This window comes from Calliphora vicina, chromosome 2 (assembly GCF_958450345.1).
Source record: "Calliphora vicina chromosome 2, idCalVici1.1, whole genome shotgun sequence".
Taxonomy (NCBI): domain Eukaryota; kingdom Metazoa; phylum Arthropoda; class Insecta; order Diptera; family Calliphoridae; genus Calliphora; species Calliphora vicina.
Genome location: NC_088781.1, coordinates 17,515,504 through 17,535,104, shown reverse-complemented (window position 1 = coordinate 17,535,104; position 19,601 = coordinate 17,515,504). Strand labels below are relative to the sequence as shown.

Here is a 19,601-nt window from a genome sequence, read left to right as displayed (position 1 = left end):
CATTTGGAGATACACAAGCAGCCAAATATCCATGGCGCTATCTTCTGTATTATCTGTATTTGGTGAGAGCAAAAGGGTCCTAGCTCTAATGAGCTGCTGAAATATGACCAGACCATCACAGGGAACCTGCACCGAACGCAACTGATTCGAACAACTGTAGCGAACATTGGCCGAAAAACGCCCAGAATATGCTGCCAGACATGAAATCGTAATATTCCATCACAACAGCGCTCGGCCTGTTAAAAAGTGTTTAGAATGAAGTGGTTGCCTCACCCACTTTATAGTCCTGACTATGCCCCGTCCGACTACTATTTGCTTCGATTGATACAGAATGCTCTCTCTGGAATACGCTTTACTTTGGAACAGAGTATCCGATACTTGATTCGTTCTTGGCCTCAAAATATGAGCAGTTCATTTGGCTCGAAATCCGTATGTTGTCAGAAACATGGGAAAAGTTCAAGGCTAACAATATCCAATATTTTTATTTAATTTATATTGTACAAATTTTTCAAAATAGAAACTTAATAGTTGATAAGAACAACAGCCTAACTTTAGACATTTCTCTCTCTGACAACCCTGCTACAATGAAATCACAAATTTAATTCCCAGAGATCTCAGTTACTTCTAGTTTATCTCACAAAATTTTTAATGTTTCGACTAAATAAATTGATATTGTCTAAGGCCACATTTAATCAGACATTAATCTGATCCGTCAGTACTCTAGGTTGCTTTAAAAGCAAAAGACCATTTCGCCTGACAAAGCCCATATAAAACGCCGCATTGGCGAGCGATTTCCGAAATAAACCAAGAATAGATCCTTCTCTGATATTCCTACACCTCATGACCAATTACCCAGCATAGTGTCAAGACTTTTAACATTACAAAATGTTAAATGTGTTTTTAAGAAATAATTGGAAGCAATTATTGAAAAAATACTAAATTTCCTTGAAATACGTCAATTATAAATCGATCACCATGCCAACCAACTGTTACAAGCTGCGTCTTTTGGTTTGTGTTTGACAGCCTTTGATAGCAGAATACGGCGTTACTTGAGGAGATAATGGAAAAGTGAATTTCATGTGCTCATTAAGCATTATTTTTTTAAAAAAACTACCTAATGTGACCAAGAAAAAAATTATTTTGCACCAGAAAAAAGCTAGGGTGCATAAATGTGCCGTGGCAAAAATTCACGAATTCTGCAACGAATTTCTTCTTCATCTGCCCTATTTGCCGGATTTAGCATCGAGTGACTATTTTTTGTTTCCAAACCTGAAGAAATGTCTCGGCGGAAAGAGATTTGACTCTAAAGATAAAATCATCTCACAAATAAATGCCTATTTTGATGACCTCGACAAATCTTGTTTTTTGAAAGGCATACAAATATTGGAGAAACGTTGGACAAAGTGACTATGTTGAAAAGTAAAATAAGTTTTTATCCAAAAACCTGTGTTTCATTCAAAAAGTCACGGACTAATTGACGCGTCCTCGTATTAAAAACACAGGATTTTAAAACATTTTTTGTGTCTCCTGTAAAATGTGTAAAAAAGGACTTATCACGTTTGCATACTAAGTAAGGTAACGATTTATCTATTAGTTTATAAAGCATTAATTACCAAATTGCTCCCAAGTAATGTAGCCGGTAAGTAGTAGTCAATACAAGCAGAAAATTACAAAACTATTTTATTTTCTATTTAAATTCATCATTTCTTGGCTTATTTAAGTTTGATATAGAAGATTTATGCCAGTTTCCTTTGATTTAGTAACTCTTGAACACTTTTTTTAAACTATTTTTTGTTTGTCCGATTGATGTTTCATCTTGCAAATATAAATAAGTTTTAAGATTTGCCTTACTTTGTATAAGCTTTAGCTCAAATTACACAATTCCAGTTTTGTGTTGTTTTGGTTTTTTGGTGCTTTCATCAAAGAAATTCATCAATAGTGACGGAGGTCACTATTGATTATTTCTTAAGAAATTATGAGGTCTTAAAAATTAAAGAATTATAAATAAATTTCTTTAACCTCTCATAACTTCTTTTTAAAAAAGAATATACAATATACAATTTCTTTTATTATTGAGGATTTTTGGCAAAGCTGCAACAAAACAATGTTAAAAATGCTGAAACGAGTGAGAACAAAAGACATGTTTCAACTTTTTGGCATTGTTCTAAAATTTTTATTTTTTGTTTTTTTTTTGGTGGTTTTTAATTTCTTCCTGGACCAAACTTCAATAACATGTTCACTAAAAGAAGATTTTGGTGCTGGTTTTTTTTTTAATTTTATTTTTTGCAGTTAAATAAATGTTGTTTAAAGAAAACCCCAGAAGAAGAACAAACAAACTTTTAAAATGAAATAAGAAATATAAACAGAATGAATAAAAATAAAAAAAACATAAAATATACAGCCTGAATTGTTAGATGGTTGATGGGTTGTTTTGTATGGCTGTTGGTTGGGATGGATTGCTGGCTGTTGAGTAGATGGACGTTTTGTATGAATTGTTGACTGTTAACAAAAAAAAAACTCTGAGTAGAAATCGTCAAAATTCATCATCATGTAGAAGCCGCCGCTGATGCTGAGTTTGTTTTAAAGAAACCAGTAAAATTTTTGTTTCAAGCGAAGAAAAAAAAACACATTTTACTGTTTTATGCTTAAAACCTCAAAATAAAAAAAAAATAAAAACGAACTTCAAAACGTTGCCAGCCATTTGTATTGGCTTAATGTTGTTTATTGTTCAAGTTAATGTGACGTCTTACTAACACACTCACTGTCTCCTTAAGACTCATATTGTGGTATATAGAAATTTAAAATTTCAAAACGGGGGAGCAAATTACCCTTTGGGGCGGCTGCGAATGGCATTTGAAATGGGGATAATTGCAATGGCATGGTGGTTAATATTAAAAACTCAATTCTTATTGTCTTGTTTTATTTTTTTTATATATATAGTAAATGTATAACTAACTAACTGTCTGTCTGTCCGTCTGTCTTGGCTTCTACCTACATTTAAGTTCTGTTAAGGTTTGTTTAAGGCTATTTTCAAAATGTGGTTCTGTTTTTGAACTTTTTTTTTTCATTCTTTCTGCTGTTTCATATGCTGTTATTATTATCATTATTATTGTTCGTTTGCTTGATTTGGTACAAGATGCCTCCTGCAAACATTTTCAAAGAAAAAAAAAACAGAACTTCATATTATGGGTTTTTTATATTTTTTGTATGTTCATTCTGTTTCTTGGCAGTTTCTTTTATTTCTGCTGCCTTATTCATGTACTACTAATGTTAATAATATAAGTTCAAATTACTCTTTTTTTTCTTACTTCAATTCTATATTTCTTTTTGAGGTTTTTATTTGTTTTTGGTGTGTCTCTGCTGCACTACCTTTAGTTGAAGATTTCAACAAATTTCAAATAAATATATAATTGGTCTCATGGTGATGGGGCTTCCGCTGTCTATATGAGTTTTTAATTTTATTCATTTGTTGTTGCTTAAAATTTCATATCAAAGAATATGATATTTTTTTGTTTGAAAAGCTAATGTAGGTTATGATTAAAGAAATTATAGGAATGTAATTTTAGCTGAAACCACAACAATAGTTAGAAAAAATAAAATTCGAAATTTAATTGGTTTTTAATTTTCTAAAAATTTAACAAAATATTTCATTATAACTGCTAATATATTCTTTTGTTGCCTTAGAATTATTTAAAAACATATAAGCAAATGTTAGAAACCAGTTAATGTAAAAGCCTATTACACATGTAACAAACAAAAGTTTTGAGAAATATTTAGTTTTCATTAACATATAAATAAAGTAAATATTTGTAAAAGAGAGAAAGAGAATTTATGTTAAAATAGTTTTATAAATATCGAATAGAAATAACAAATGTGTTGAAAACCACACACTAGGGTAAGCAACGTCACTTTTTAAATATCTCGATTTCAAAACATATTTTTGAATCAGTAAATGTGCTAAACTGAAATTTTAAGAAATTTTATGAACACAGCTTAAAATGTTGTTTTAATTTATAAAAATATATATTATGTGTGGTTTTCAACACAGGGGTGTGATGACGTATAATTTTACATCTGAGAATCACTTGAGAATATAATTTGAGATCAGACTGCGATTAACAATCGTATTTCAAATATGTGCAAAATACATACAAAATAACATATGTGTGGAAAACCACACACCAGGGTAAGAAATGTCACTTTTTGAATATCTCGTTTTCAAAATATAATTTTGATGAAATTTCATAAAAACAGCTTAACATTTTTTTTAATTTATGAAAATATGCATTTAGTGTGTTTTTCCACACAGGGGTGAGATGTGGTATAATTTTAGCTCTGACAATCACTTGAGAATATCATTTGACATAAAACAATCATATTTTAAATATGTGCAAAATACATAGAAATTACATATGTGTGGAAAACCACACAACAGGGTAACCAACGTCACTTTTTAACTATCTCGCTTTCAAAATAAATTTTTGAATCAGTAAATGAGTCGTGTGTGCTAAACTGATGTCAAGAAATTTCATGAACACAACTTAAAATTTGGTTAACTTATAAAATATGCATTTTCTGTGGTTTTCCACACAAGGGAGGAATAATTTTAATTCTGATGATCACGTCAGAATATCATTTGACATGAAACTGAGACTAAAACTCAGTAGAAATTACATATGTGTAGAAAACCACACATCTTCACTTTTTAAATATCTCGCTTTCAAAATATATTTTTGAATGAGTTGATGACTTGGGTGAGCTAAACTGATGTCAAGAAATTTCATGAACACAGCTTTACATGTTTTTATTTATAAAAATATCCATTTTGTGTGGTTTTCTACACAAGGGTGAGGTGAGGGATAATCTAAGAATCACTTGCGAATATCATTTAACATCAAACTGAGATTAAAAATCATATTTCAAATATGTGCAAATTACATATGTGTGGAAAACCACACACCAGGGTAAGCAACGTCACCTAGATATTCTAAATATAATTTTGATGAAATTTTATGAACACAGCTTAAATTTTTTTTAATTTATAAAAATAAGCATTTTGTGTGTTTTTCCACACAAGGGTGAGATGAAGCATAATTTTAGCTGTGAGAAGCATTTGAGAATATCATTTGACATCAAACTGAGGTTAAAAATCATATTACAAACATATACAAAATACATAGAAATTACTTATGTATGTGTGGAAAACCACACACCAGGGTAAGCAACGTCACTTTTTAAATATCTTGTATATATATGAATATTTTTTAATCAGTAAATGAGTTATGTGCGCTAAACTGATGTCAAGAAATTTCATATTTATAAAAATATGCATTTTGTGTGGTTTTCCACACCAGTGTGAGATGAGGAACAAATTTGATATCAAACAGTGATCAAGAGTCATATTTTAAAGATGTATTCTCTAACATACCTAAAATGGAAATAAAATCTTAAATTTAAAATCAATATGTTTCTGATAATTACAATTGATATGAAATGAAAACTGAAGTGCAAAGTTTCAACTGTTTTCTTAGCTTCTAGTCAAATGATATTGTATTAAACTTACCTTTAAAATACACCTGCCCTTTGCCTCATTCTCCGCCACTGTTATATTATAATAACTATGCTCGAATATGGGTTCATTGTCATTGACATCATGTATGGTAACCAAAACCGTGGCTGTTGATGACAAAGGAGGATGACCATTGTCATGAGCCACCACAGTAAGTTGAGGCACTGGCTCTGTTTCACAATCAATATGAGTTTTTGTTGAAATCAAACCCGTATATTCATCAATGACAAACCATTGTGAATGAGAGTCCGGTGTATCCAATAAACTATAAGTGACAGCCGAATTATTGCCCTCATCTCTATCATAGGCATAAACTTGAATGACAGAAGTGCCAGGATCAGAAATTTCCATAACATTGGCCTGATATACAGCACGCTCAAATTCGGGAGCATTATCGTTGATATCAGTGACACGCAAGTGTATGGTCTTGGAGGCATGTAGGGGAGGAGTGCCATTATCGGTAGCCACCACGGATAGAGTGTAATTGGGTGTTAGTTCTCTATCCAAAGTCATGTTGACTATAACCAGATAAATAATATTGTCTCTGGTAGTCAAACCAAAATGACCATCTCCTCCGTTTAAAGTAACATTAACATTGGCATATTCAGTTTTGGAATCGGGATCATGTACCGATATTCTGGCCACAAACTCACCCGGCTCAGCAGATTCTGATATCTTGGGTGTGGCATCATCACTCAAGAATATAACATTTATAGTGGGCTGATTGTCATTAACATCGGTTACTTTAATGGAAACAAAGGCCGTGGTTTCCAATGGCGTCTCGCCATGATCCTTGGCTACCACCACCAATTCATGCAATTCCTTGGTTTCAAAATCCAATGCCTTATTCACAGAAATCCATCCGGTTTTTGCATCTATGCGAAACATTTGTTCTCTATCACTTTGTCGCCGGTTAATGGAATACTCTACAAAACCATTTTCCTCAAAATCGGCATCTGTGGCAAACACCTGCAAGACCATGGTACCTATGGTGGCATTTTCTGCAACTGTGGCAAAATAACGACTTTGATTGAATATAGGCTGATTGTCATTAACATCTTGTATGGTTATATTGACGGTCATCTGGCCCCTTAATGGAGGACTTCCCCCATCCAAGGCTTCTATGACCAGACTATAGAAAGGCGTTGTTTCGCGATCCAAAAAACCATTGATTTGTAAATCCAAATATAAAACACCATCACGTTCGCGATGCGACGACAAACGAAAAGCATTGTTCGTATTACCCGACACGATATTATAACGCTGAGTATTATAACGACCGAGATCGAGATCACGCGCCGGATGTAACGTCCTTTTAACGTCTCGTGGAGTATTTTCGGGAAATTCAATATTCATAACCGCCGTCGGAAATGTGGGTGCATTATCGTTTTCATCATGCACCCGTATTAATACGCGCACATTTTCACCACTCAAGGGTATGGCCACCAAACTGTAGGAGGCTCTTGTCTCACGATCTAAACGCACTTTTGTTCTTATCTCGCCCGTTGTATGATCAATAGCTAAGTCGGTATCCACACCACTGCCCGGTACGGGCACAATTAAATACGGCGGTCCACTATCCACACCCGGCAATTGTTCGCCTATATAGCCAATCTGATGGCCCATGGGCACACCTTCCGATACATCTAGTTCTCTTATCAATTCCGCTGTGGTAACACCCACATTTTGCCAAAAAATTCCCAGAAATACTAATAATGGCCAGCAGGACCAATGATGACTGTGTTGGTTGTTGCTAGTAGAGGCTACAGAATTTCTAGATTTTATAACTCTTCTCCGATATCGATGATTCATGGTGTATTCTGTTTGTTTTTTCAGTTTTATAAATGTATTTGTATTTGTTTTGGCCTTAAAATTTATTATGTTTTCAGTCGTTTTCAATGGCAGTTTAATATTTGCCATTTTTGTGTGTGTGTTTGTTTGAATTTATTATTATTTGTTTTAATAAAACAAAATTAGTTCGTTATTTAGAGGGTTTGTGGTAGTTATTTTTAGGGAATTTAAGTAGCTTTTGCTCTATTTTCAAGAGCGAGAAGCTACTTAATTTATTTTGCTTGGTTTTTTTTATTGGGAATTTATTAAACCCTTTTTGTTGAAAGTTCGTTTTTAGTATTCATGTTGATGCTGCTGTTGTTAAAGATGCGGGAAGATGTCATTTCATAACATTTTCGAGAAGATCTAAAATGGAATAGAAAAAAGAACGAATTTAGTGGTTTTGATTTTAAACGTAAATGTTTTGAGAGATTATTATAAATGAGAGAGAAATGTTCAATATTGTAATTTATTTTTAGCTTTTTGCATAAAACATATTTTTCACTTGAAATATTTAGAGAAAGCTTTTTTCCAATTATTGTTCCATACATTTTTTTAAAAAGAAAAGTTAATCAGAATATAATATTTCCATAAAAAAATATTAGAAAAAATTAAAAAAAAAAACAATTTTCAAAAAAATAAAATTTTTCCTAATAAAAGCTCTCAATAAAATTGTTTTTTCTTTTCAAAGCTGGTTTCTCTAGAAAACAGTTTTCCTTGCTCCTTTCAAATTGGACCTAATAATTATATCTGCCTATTTTCCAAACCTATTATATGTAGCAAATGGCTGAAATATAAACAAAAGCTTTTCTTGGTAACATTTTTTATTCAAAAAATGATTTTTGTTCAACAAGCCTTTTAGTCCATGATTTTTTAGATGTCGTTTCGCATAAAAATTATTTTTTTTCATAAATAAGCTTTTTCACTTAAAAGCACTTTAAAAGCTTTTCTGAAATCCCTTTTTAAAAGAATATAAACTGAGATTAAAACTCATATTTCACATATGTGCAAAATACACAGAAAATACGTATGTGTGGATAACCACACACCAGGGTAAACAACGTCACTTTTTAAATATCTTGTTTTCAAATTATATTTTTCAATGAGTAAATGAGTTGTGTGTTCTAAACTGATGTCAAGAAATTTCATGAACACGGGTTACATTTTATTTTAATTTATAAAAATATGAATATTGTGTGGGTTTCCACACAGGTGTGAGGTGTTGTATAATTTTAGCTCTGAGAATTACTTGAGAATATTATTTGACATCAAACATAGATTAAAAATCGTATTTCAAATATGTGCAAAATACATAGAAATTACATATGTGTGGAAAACCACACACCAGGGTAAGTAACGTCACTTTTTAAATATCTCGTTTTCAAAATACAATTTTGATGAAATTTCACGAACACAGCTTACATTTTTTTTAGTTCATAAAAATAAGCATTTTGTGTGTTTTTCCACACAAGGGTGAGATGAGGTATAATTTTAGCTCTGAGAATCACTTGAGAATATTATTTGACATAAAACTGATATTAAAAATATTACAAACATGTACAAAATACATAGAAATTACTTATGTGTAAATAAAGCTCTTAGAAAAAAAAAAATTGTCTTAAACACTTGTTTATAAAAAAATAAAAAGATTTTTTCATAAAACTAACTTGTTTCACAAAAAAAGCTTTTTTAGAAAAATTAATTTTTTATATAAAGCTTTTAACAGAAAAAGTTTTATGTTTACAACAACAACTTCCACGTTCTCGGAAAACGTTTTCCTTAAGAAAAGCTTTTTTCTTTAAAAAGGGCTTTTAAGAAATTGCATGAGTTTTTTTCAAATAGATCTCATTGCACAAACAATTGTGTTTCATAAAAGCCCGATTCGTGTAAAAGCTCTTTTATTTTTTTTTAAAAAATTAGAAATTTTTTTTTTTGGAAAAATGGAAAGTTTTTTTTAAATCTCATTTGACAATTTTTTTTTTAATTATTTTTGAAAATAAGATTTTATTGCACAAAAATTATATTCTCAAAAAAAAAAATTACAAGAAACTAGCTATAAAGTTTTTTCTTACGAAAAGCTTTTTTAAAAACTTATTCCTGTAAAATGTCTTTTTTAAAAAACTGTTTTTAATTTTTTTGTAGCTGTTTTCCAAAATTGTTGCAGTTTCCAAGAGCTGTTTTCCTATTTTTTAAAAAAGCATTTTTCTCCTAGATTTTTTTACAAAACAAACATTTTCGCACAATAAAAATTTTAACCTAAGAAAATTTTAACTCTCAAAACTGATTAAAAAACACAAATATTTACAATAAAATATTTTTTATAAAAGAGCTTTTAACAAATGTTTTGAAGAAAAGCTCTTCTCTCCGAATCAATCAGAACTTATTCAAATAATGAATGTTTCACAAAAAAAGCTTTTGACCACAAAAATGTTCATTCTCAAAAAAAGCTTTTATCATCAAAACAATTATTTTCAGAAAATGCTCTTTTCTTCAAAAAATATTATATCAATTTTAAAACTTATTTGCTTAAAACAGAGTTGATTCCTTAAGAAAAGCTTTTTGCTCCAAAAGCCTTTTACTATTGTAAAATGTTTTTTACAAAAGTTTAAACTTCTGTTTTATATTTAAACTCTGCTTCAAGGTCAAACTATAGCCAATTTGTCACTTAGTTTAAACGCCTACTGGGAGCGGCATTTTCATACGAACTATTATATTTTAATTTTTCATTCAGTAGTTGCTTTTTCCTAAGAATTTGTTTATTTTTTTTTTCCTTTAAGGTAAATGCTTCACATACTTCATTTTTTAAACCTATAAAACCAACAAAACATTTAACAAAATGACATTTTTGTTCATATTTATTTTTTTTTTGGCATAAGCTGTTAATGCTTACAAGTTAATGTTCTAGGCACGGAAATGTCATTATACATAAACTGAAACAAGAATGTTTTAAAAGAAAAACTGCAACAATATTATGATTATTGACTTGTAACTGAGTTAACGTGTGAGAGGAATAAATAATTATTTTATGTCTGCATAAAAAAAACCAAACAACCAGCAAACCACCATTCATATGCATAAGATAACAAAGGCTTAGCAGTATAATAAATTTAAAAATTATATCTATAAAATAAGAAAAACATAAATAAGATAAAAAACAAACATTTGAACTGCCAGTTAAACATTTCAGAAATTCTCTACAACATTAAACAAAACGTTTTAGTATAAAAAACACAAGTTTTGTAAATAAACGTCATTTATTAAATGAAATTTGTTAGCACAAGGATAGATAGAAATTGAAATGATAAAAATTTTAAGTGTCATTTAAAGTGTCTTAATAACAGTATGATTTGCTTGAAATGGACCGGACCAGACCGTAGCGTAGCGGACTAGTCAGTGCTACGGTCATTCATTGTAATATGTTTAAGAAATTGTCATTTAATTATAAATCATTAGACATTATATTATTATACAGCTTTATGATTAAACTAGACTTCCTTCTCTGCTACACTAAGTAAGTAAGTGTATATTTAGTTATAAACATAAAACTAATGTTAAACTAACACTTTTGTAAAACACATTTAAGTTGAGTTTTTTTTTCTCTATTAAAGATCATTAAATTTGCAAGCAGTTTATGTATGTATATGGAGAAAAAAATTTAAATTAAAAGCTATTAATTTTCTTAACCTGTCTTTAGGAGTCTAAATGAAGGTGGTGTGTGTTTTTTTTATGAATATTAATTGATATTATTCTAGCAGTAAGGTTGATCTACAGTGTCCAACAAAACACCTAAGTGAAAAATATGTTACACAATTTTATAAAAAGTCTTAAAAACAAATAACAAATTTCAAATGTTAAAGAAAATTTAAATTTCTAGTATATACCAGTAAGCAAAGCCCCAAAAATTCGAGCACTTGAACATTTTGTTGGAATTTGACTTAAATGCTAATGTAATTATGTTTTAAACTTGAAAAATATTTGAAAAATTAAATATTTTTCAAACAAAAAATATATGACTTGAATTTATGTTACTAGAGAAATAAAGTGTAATACAAGTGAAATTCAATTGCTTGACTATAATTCAATTAAATATGGGAAACGATCAATACTTTGAATAAATTTATATTGTACAAATTTTTCAAAATAAATGCTGAAAATTTTAAAAAATCCCGCATTTTTAAGACCCAATATATTAATTTCAAAATGTATGAATTTAAAAATTTCAATAATTTTGTTTTCTTTTGCTTCAAATTCAGTTTGCAATGTGATTTACAATTTAAATCAAAAATATTTTGCAATAATTTATTAACAACATCAACATAAATGATGTTAAATAGATTTGTTTTGTTTAGTACTATTTTTTCTGCAACCAATTTAATACAAATACTACCGCTACTACATCAACAGGCCGCTTACAAAAACCAGTTTGCTACTTAACTCTTTTGTTTTTAACTAATAGAAAAACTACAACAATGTTAGACAAACACCACCGTTACATAAAAAACACTTTAACCAAGATTAATTAACGTTTAATTAAAATATACTGTTTTCCTTAATAAAAACAATTAAATAATTAATTATTATTTCATTTTCACTTTTCTTCTCTAAACTACCCAAATGAAAAATCTACAAAAAAATTTCACTTGTTTCATTCTATTAACTTTTAAGGTGTTAACAATTTGCCAAAACATTTCCAGTGTTTTTTTTTATTTTTTTTGCCAAATTCATTTATAAACATTTTGTTTGTTTGCAGCAATTTATAAAATATTGTTGTTAATTAATGTTTGCTTAAATATTTATGCGTTTTTACATGCAAGCTTAAACATATTTGCTGTTTCTGTTTATTTTTTCTTCTTTCAATAAGAAATAAAATAAAACTAAAAGTTGAATGCAACATGCAATGCTTGGCTGGTTGCTGTTTTTTTTTTATCCAGCTTACATGTTGAGTGTGTGGTTTATGATTTTATTAAATGTTTTAATTAATTAAGTGATATTGGAATTAGGAATGAAAGAATAAATTTGATTAACAATTTATAAAGAAATCTAGAGAAAATGTTCTCACGTTTTCAATGTTATTTGTAATTAAATAAAAAGTCTAAGGAATTTTTAAAGATAAGGAAATAAGTAAGATTAGATTGTTTAAAAAATGTGGGAGGAAAAAGTAAGATAGGAAACAATTTGTATAAATCCGGTAACATGTAGTACCGTGTTCACTCTGGAAGAATCATATTGATGTGTCATACGGAGCTAGAATCTGAATTAGTACCTAAACTAGAACCTGAACTAGAACCTGAACTAGAACCTGAACTAAAACCTGAACTAGAACCTAAACTACAACCTGAACTGGAACCTGAACTAGAACCTGAACTAAAACCTGAACTAGAACCTGAACTAAAACCTGAACTAGAACCTAAACTACAACCTGAACTGGAACCTGAACTAGAACCTGAACTAAAACCTGAACTAGAACCTGAACTAGAATCTGAACTATAACCTGAACTATAACCTGAACTAGAACCTGAACCTGAACTAGAACCTGAACTAGAACCTGAACTAGAACCTGAACTAGAACCTGAACTAGAACCTGAACTAGAACCTGAACTAGAACCTGAACTAGAACCTGAACTAGAACCTGAACTAGAACCTGAACCAGAACCTGAACTAGAACCTGAATAAGAACCTGAACTAGAACCTGAACTAGAACCTGAACTAAAACCTGAACTAGAACCTGAACTAGAACCTGAACTAGAACCTGAACTAGAACCTGAACTAGAACCTGAACTAGAACCTGAACTAGAACCTGAACTAGAACCTGAACTAGAACCTGAACAAGAACCTGAACTAGAACCAGAACTAGAACCTGAACTAGAACCTGAACTAGAACTGAACTAGAACTGAACTAGAACTGAACTAGAACTGAACTAGAACTGAACTAGAAATGAACTAGAACTGAACTAGAACTGAACTAGAACTGAACTAGAACTGAACTAGAACTTAATTAGAACTGAACTAGAACTAAACTAGAACTGAACTAGAACTGAACTAGAAATGAACTAGAACTGAACTAGAACTGAACTAGAACTGAACTAGAACTGAACTAGAACTGAACTAGAACTGAACTAGAACTGAACTAGAACTGAACTAGAACTGAACTAGAACTGAACCAGAACTGAACTAGAACTGAACTAGAACTGAACTAGAACTGAACTAGAACTGAACTAGAACTGAACTAGAACTGAACTGAACTAGAACTGAACTAGAACTGAACTAGAACTGAACTGAACTGAACTGAACTAGAACTGAACTAGAACTGAACTAGAACTGAACTAGAACTGAACTAGAACTGAACTAGAACTGAACTAGAACTGAACTAGAACTGAACTAGAACTGAACTAGAACTGAACTAGAACTGAACTAGAACTGAACTAGAACTGAACTAGAACTGAACTAGAACTGAACTAGAACTGAACTAGAACTGAACTAGAACTGAACTAGAACTGAACTAGAACTGAACTAGAACTGAACTAGAACTGAACTAGAACTGAACTAGAACTGAACTAGAACTGAACTAGAACTGAACTAGAACTGAACTAGAACTGAACTAGAACTGAACTAGAACTGAACTAGAACTGAACTAGAACTGAACTAGAACTGAACTAGAACTGAACTAGAACTGAACTAGAACTGAACTAGAACTGAACTAGAACTGAACTAGAACTGAACTAGAACTGAACTAGAACTGAACTAGAAATGAACTAGAACTGAACTAGAACTGAACTAGAACTGAACTAGAACTGAACTAGAACTGAACTAGAACTGAACTAGAACTTAATTAGAACTAAACTAGAACTGAACTAGAACTGAACTAGAACTGAACTAGAACTGAACTAGAACTGAACTAGAACTGAACTGAACTAGAACTGAACTAGAACTGAACTAGAACTGAACTGAACTGAACTGAACTGAACTGAACTGAACTGAACTGAACTAGAACTGAACTAGAACTGAACTAGAACTGAACTAGAACTGAACTAGAACTGAACTAGAACTGAACTAGAACTGAACTAGAACTGAACTAGAACTGAACTAGAACTGAACTAGAACTGAACTAGAACTGAACTAGAACTGAACTAGAACTGAACTAGAACTGAACTAGAACTGAACTAGAACTGAACTAGAACTGAACTAGAACTGAACTAGAACTGAACTAGAACTGAACTAGAACTGAACTAGAACTGAACTAGAACTGAACTAGAACTGAACTAGAACTGAACTAGAACTGAACTAGAACTGAACTAGAACTGAACTAGAACTGAACTAGAACTGAACTAGAACTGAACTAGAACTGAACTAGAACTGAACTAGAACTGAACTAGAACTGAACTAGAACTGAACTAGAACTGAACTAGAACTGAACTAGAACTGAACTAGAACTGAACTAGAACTGAACTAGAACTGAACTAGAACTGAACTAGAACTGAACTAGAACTGAACTAGAACTGAACTAGAACTGAACTAGAACTGAACTAGAACTGAACTAGAACTGAACTAGAACTGAACTAGAACTGAACTAGAACTGAACTAGAACTGAACTAGAACTGAACTAGAACTGAACTAGAACTGAACTAGAACTGAACTAGAACTGAACTAGAACTGAACTAGAACTGAACTAGAACTGAACTAGAACTGAACTAGAACTGAACTAGAACTGAACTAGAACTGAACTAGAACTAGAACTGAACTAGAACTGAACTAGAACTGAACTAGAACTGAACTAGAACTGAACTAGAACTGAACTAGAACTGAACTAGAACTAGAACTGAACTAGAACTGAACTAGAACTGAACTAGAACTGAACTAGAACTGAACTAGAACTGAACTAGAACTGAACTAGAACTGAACTAGAACTGAACTAGAACTGAACTAGAACTGAACTAGAACTGAACTAGAACTGAACTAGAACTGAACTAGAACTGAACTAGAACTGAACTAGAACTGAACTAGAACTGAACTAGAACTGAACTAGAACTGAACTAGAACTGAACTAGAACTGAACTAGAACTGAACTAGAACTGAACTAGAACTGAACTAGAACTGAACTAGAACTGAACTAGAACTGAACTAGAACTGAACTAGAACTGAACTAGAACTGAACTAGAACTGAACTAGAACTGAACTAGAACTGAACTAGAACTGAACTAGAACTGAACTAGAACTGAACTAGAACTGAACTAGAACTGAACTAGAACTGAACTAGAACTGAACTAGAACTAGAACTGAACTAGAACTGAACTAGAACTGAACTAGAACTGAACTAGAACTGAACTAGAACTGAACTAGAACTGAACTAGAACTGAACTAGAACTAGAACTGAACTAGAACTGAACTAGAACTGAACTAGAACTGAACTAGAACTGAACTAGAACTGAACTAGAACTGAACTAGAACTGAACTGAAGTTAGTTAATATCATTAAGTTTAAATTTTAAAACAATGCGATGTTAGTTTTAATCAAATTAATATTTAGTTTTAAGTATTGAAGCTGTGGCTATTTTTTTTTAGTTTTCAAATAACTTTGATATCTTTTGTTTAAACAAAAATATTGATTATCATTTTCAAATTACCTAATTAAGGTAAAACATAGGTTATTTTCTAAAAAAAATACCTGTTCTGCAGTAACATTAACTAACTATTAAAAAACATGTTTCATACATTGTTAGACTACACCACCATCTCTCCCTCTTCGACTACCTGAGTCTACTAACACAATGTTCACACACGAGTTTTAAGACAGCATCTCTACTAACTTCACTAATTTTTCTGTATTAAATTTTTCCAATTTAATAAAAACGTCATCAGATTTTAGCCTCCTTTATTTTTAATAAATTAAAACTAAAAGAAGAAACATTTTTCAAAAACAATGTAATTTCTTTTGTTTTCCCCACAAGAAAATATTTACATGATTCTTTACATAAGAATGACTAAGAAATATTTTAGAAGAAATTTTCTTTCAAACCATTTTTTTTTGTTTCATCTTTTTAAACTCAATTTGTGTCCAAGTGAGTGACTGAATAAGTGAATCGAAATGTTTAAAGACGGTTGTTGAAGTCTTTATGGTTTTTTGATGTTTTCGGCATGATAAGAGTTTTGTGAAAACAACAGCCCATGAAAAATATACATAGTTGAGAACAACACAATAAGAAAAGACAAAAGACGGCCAAGAAATTATTAAAATAAAAATCATTTAAGAAAAAGAAAATAAAAAACATTCAAGAATTTGGTGGATGTTTTTTTTTTGTGAATCATAGTGATTATTTTGTTGCTTCTTTTATTTCATTTCAACTAATTTATTATAAATTACAGTCTTCAAAAATAACAAAATAGGTAAAAGTTTTTAATTTTTTGTTTTGTATCAAAGAGCTTCTTTAAATATTTTTATAATTTCTACTGCCAGATTTAAAAAATTTGATAAATGAGTTTTTCCTTTTATTCTTTCATTACTACACTTTTCATGTGGAGTTCTTTCTTATCTTTGGCAGAGATGGAAGCAAAATTAAAATGTATAAATGTGGCTGTTGATAGTTTTGATATCTTAAGTATATAATTTGGTAAGAATATTTGCCGGGAAATTATTTATAATTACACAGTTGTCTTTTGTTAAAGTTTTGTGGGAATTTTAAGAAAATACTTTTTGTTGTGAAAAGAGTATCGAAAATTGTACTGTCAAAATATTTGAACTTTTAAGTCATTTGTGGCAGTTAGCAATGAAATTAATGATGAAGTAAATCTACTTAGCTTTTTACACTGAATATATTAGGAATTGGATACACTTTTTATTGGATTACTTGAAGTAAATTGGTATTTGATGTAATCAACTATAATAGTTAACTTATTTAAAGTTAAAAGATATCACAGCTCAAGTTCAGGTTCTAGTTCAGGTTCTAGCTCAGTTCTAGTTCAGGTTCTAGTTCGGTTCTAGTTCAGTTCTAGTTCAGTTCTAGTTCAGTTCTAGTTCAGTTCTAGTTCAGTTCTAGTTCAGGTTCAGTTCAGGTTCTAGTTCAGGATCTAGTTCAGGATCTAGTTCAGGTTCTAGTTCAGGTTCCAGTTCAGGTTCCAGTTCAGGTTCTACTTCAGGTTCTACTTCAGGTTCTACTTCAGGTTCTAGTTCAGTTTATATCAGTTTCCTAAACAGCTTTATATAAATAACTTAATTAAACACATTTCCTTTATATCCATATATTTGTATAACTCCCCATCTAATTAATTGTTAATCATTCGAAAAGAATTAATTTTAATTGTCTTTTTTTTTTTTTGCAAAATTGTCTGCTGTAAATGTCTTTTAAATGCCTGTATATGTCTTTCATTCGAATAAGACTTGTTCGTTTGCTAGAGTTTAATAATTCATTTTCATTAAACTTAAATCTTAAGTCCACATACTCATGCTGCATCTAGGCTTTATGCCTCTAAAAGCTTTAACTTATCTTGACTCATATTAAATTGTAATTTTATTAGCATAACATAAAAGCTCTTGGCATGTTATTAATATCCCTTTTGCATATCACAGTATTTAACTTTCAACTACTCATTCCTTTATTCCTACAATACTTAAGACCACAGTAAACACAATAAGAAAAGAAAAACTTTTTTATAGAAGAAAAAACCAAACAAAACTAAAACTCTGGCTAAACACTTACACAACTCCATAAAATTCTTATAGGTAAAACACAGAAAATAAAAAAATAAATATAAAATTCAAAACTGAAAATAAAAAATTGTAATTCTTAATCTTAACCTTGTATTGTAAGCATTAAACTAGTATGAGTTTTTTGTTAGTTTATTTAGATTTCACTAAAAAACAGAACCTTTTTGTAAGAACTGGCTGGCATATATAGAAAAATAGTCTTTATTTTCATTTTGGTGTTCTCCAGTTCTTGTTCCTTTCAGTGCACAGCATTGCAGGCGTGGGTTGTTAAGCATTTGTTGGCTTACATTTATAATATCGAATAAATGGAGAAGACGGTACACAAACAAATGTATGCTTAAAGTATATAGTTTTATTCATATAAATGTAAGGTACCTTATAGTTTAATAAAGGCCCATTAACTATATTAAATTTTGTTTGTTTTTTATTTTGTTATTTTGTATTTAGCATAGGCACAGTGGTGTGTAGTTGGGTTTTGTTTCATTTTCATCCCTAAGAAGATTAATCAAATGTTGTATCTAAGTATAATGAAAGATATTTGTAAAATAGTTTAAGAATTATAGATTTCACATTAGTCATGTCACAGAGTTAAGCTTCTAGTGTTAAATAGTGACAATGGATGATTAAAAAGTTAATTAATATTTCTATAAAGCTGAACTGATTGATTAAGGTATCTTTGAATTTATTTAGTTTATATGTATTTAAAATATTTGTATATTTTCTTTAGAATCATGCATTTGTAAATATTTGTCATGCTATTGGATCGAATAAAATTTATAGTAGTTTTCGTAGTTGAGATTATAACATTCGATGTTTTTGAAATATTAAAGCTTCTGACTAATGCTTTAGCTAGAATTGAAAATTTGTAGGTTCTGTTCAAACTGACGACTCTCGAATTGCATGATATATATTTGTATACTCCCTCAAATCGTCGATATCGCTATTTATTTGGATGACAGGGAATAACACGTTTTTATCGGATGAAAAGGCAAGAGTTTGCGAACTTAAATCTATCCATATGATAACAACTAGTTTTACATTTTCGTAGTAGAAAATTATGTTTATTTTTCTATTATCAAAATCTGGCAAAAATACGCTATTCCGTATTTAATGTTATACTTTTTATACCCTTCACCATGAATGGCAAGGGTATATATAAGTTTGTCATTTCGTTTGTAATTTCTACATTTTTCATTTAAAATTATTTTTTTAAAAAATTAAAAAAAAAATGGAAAATTTTTTTTTTTCGAAAAATAATTTTGAAAAAAAAATTAAAATTTTGTTTACCTCAAAATATTTTAAAGTATAATTTGGTTAAGGGTATATAAGATTCGGCACAGCTGAATATAGCTCTTTTGCTTGTTTTCTAATAAAATCGTGGTGAAATGTCCGGGATTTCCCAAGATGCCGGCTGTGATTTTCTACCAAGTTCTTTAATACTCAAACAATTTTTGGAGTTTTCAATAGTTTTGAAACCCTCACACTTGATTTCAATATATGCCTG

The 19,601-nt window shown here is 30.3% G+C and overlaps 1 protein-coding gene across 1 annotated transcript in view; it reads right to left on the bottom strand.

The window, feature by feature from the left end:
• The window catches only part of ds (dachsous cadherin-related 1), a 315,159-nt gene extending 307,591 nt beyond the window's left edge, over positions 1-7,568 (bottom strand). Inside the window, exon 1 of the mRNA XM_065502404.1 lies at positions 5,564-7,568. Within this exon, the coding sequence (XP_065358476.1) occupies positions 5,564-7,489 (1,926 nt within the window). The 5' untranslated portion in view covers positions 7,490-7,568. The remainder of the gene's footprint in view (positions 1-5,563) is intronic.
• Positions 7,569-19,601: the final 12,033 nt, after the last annotated feature.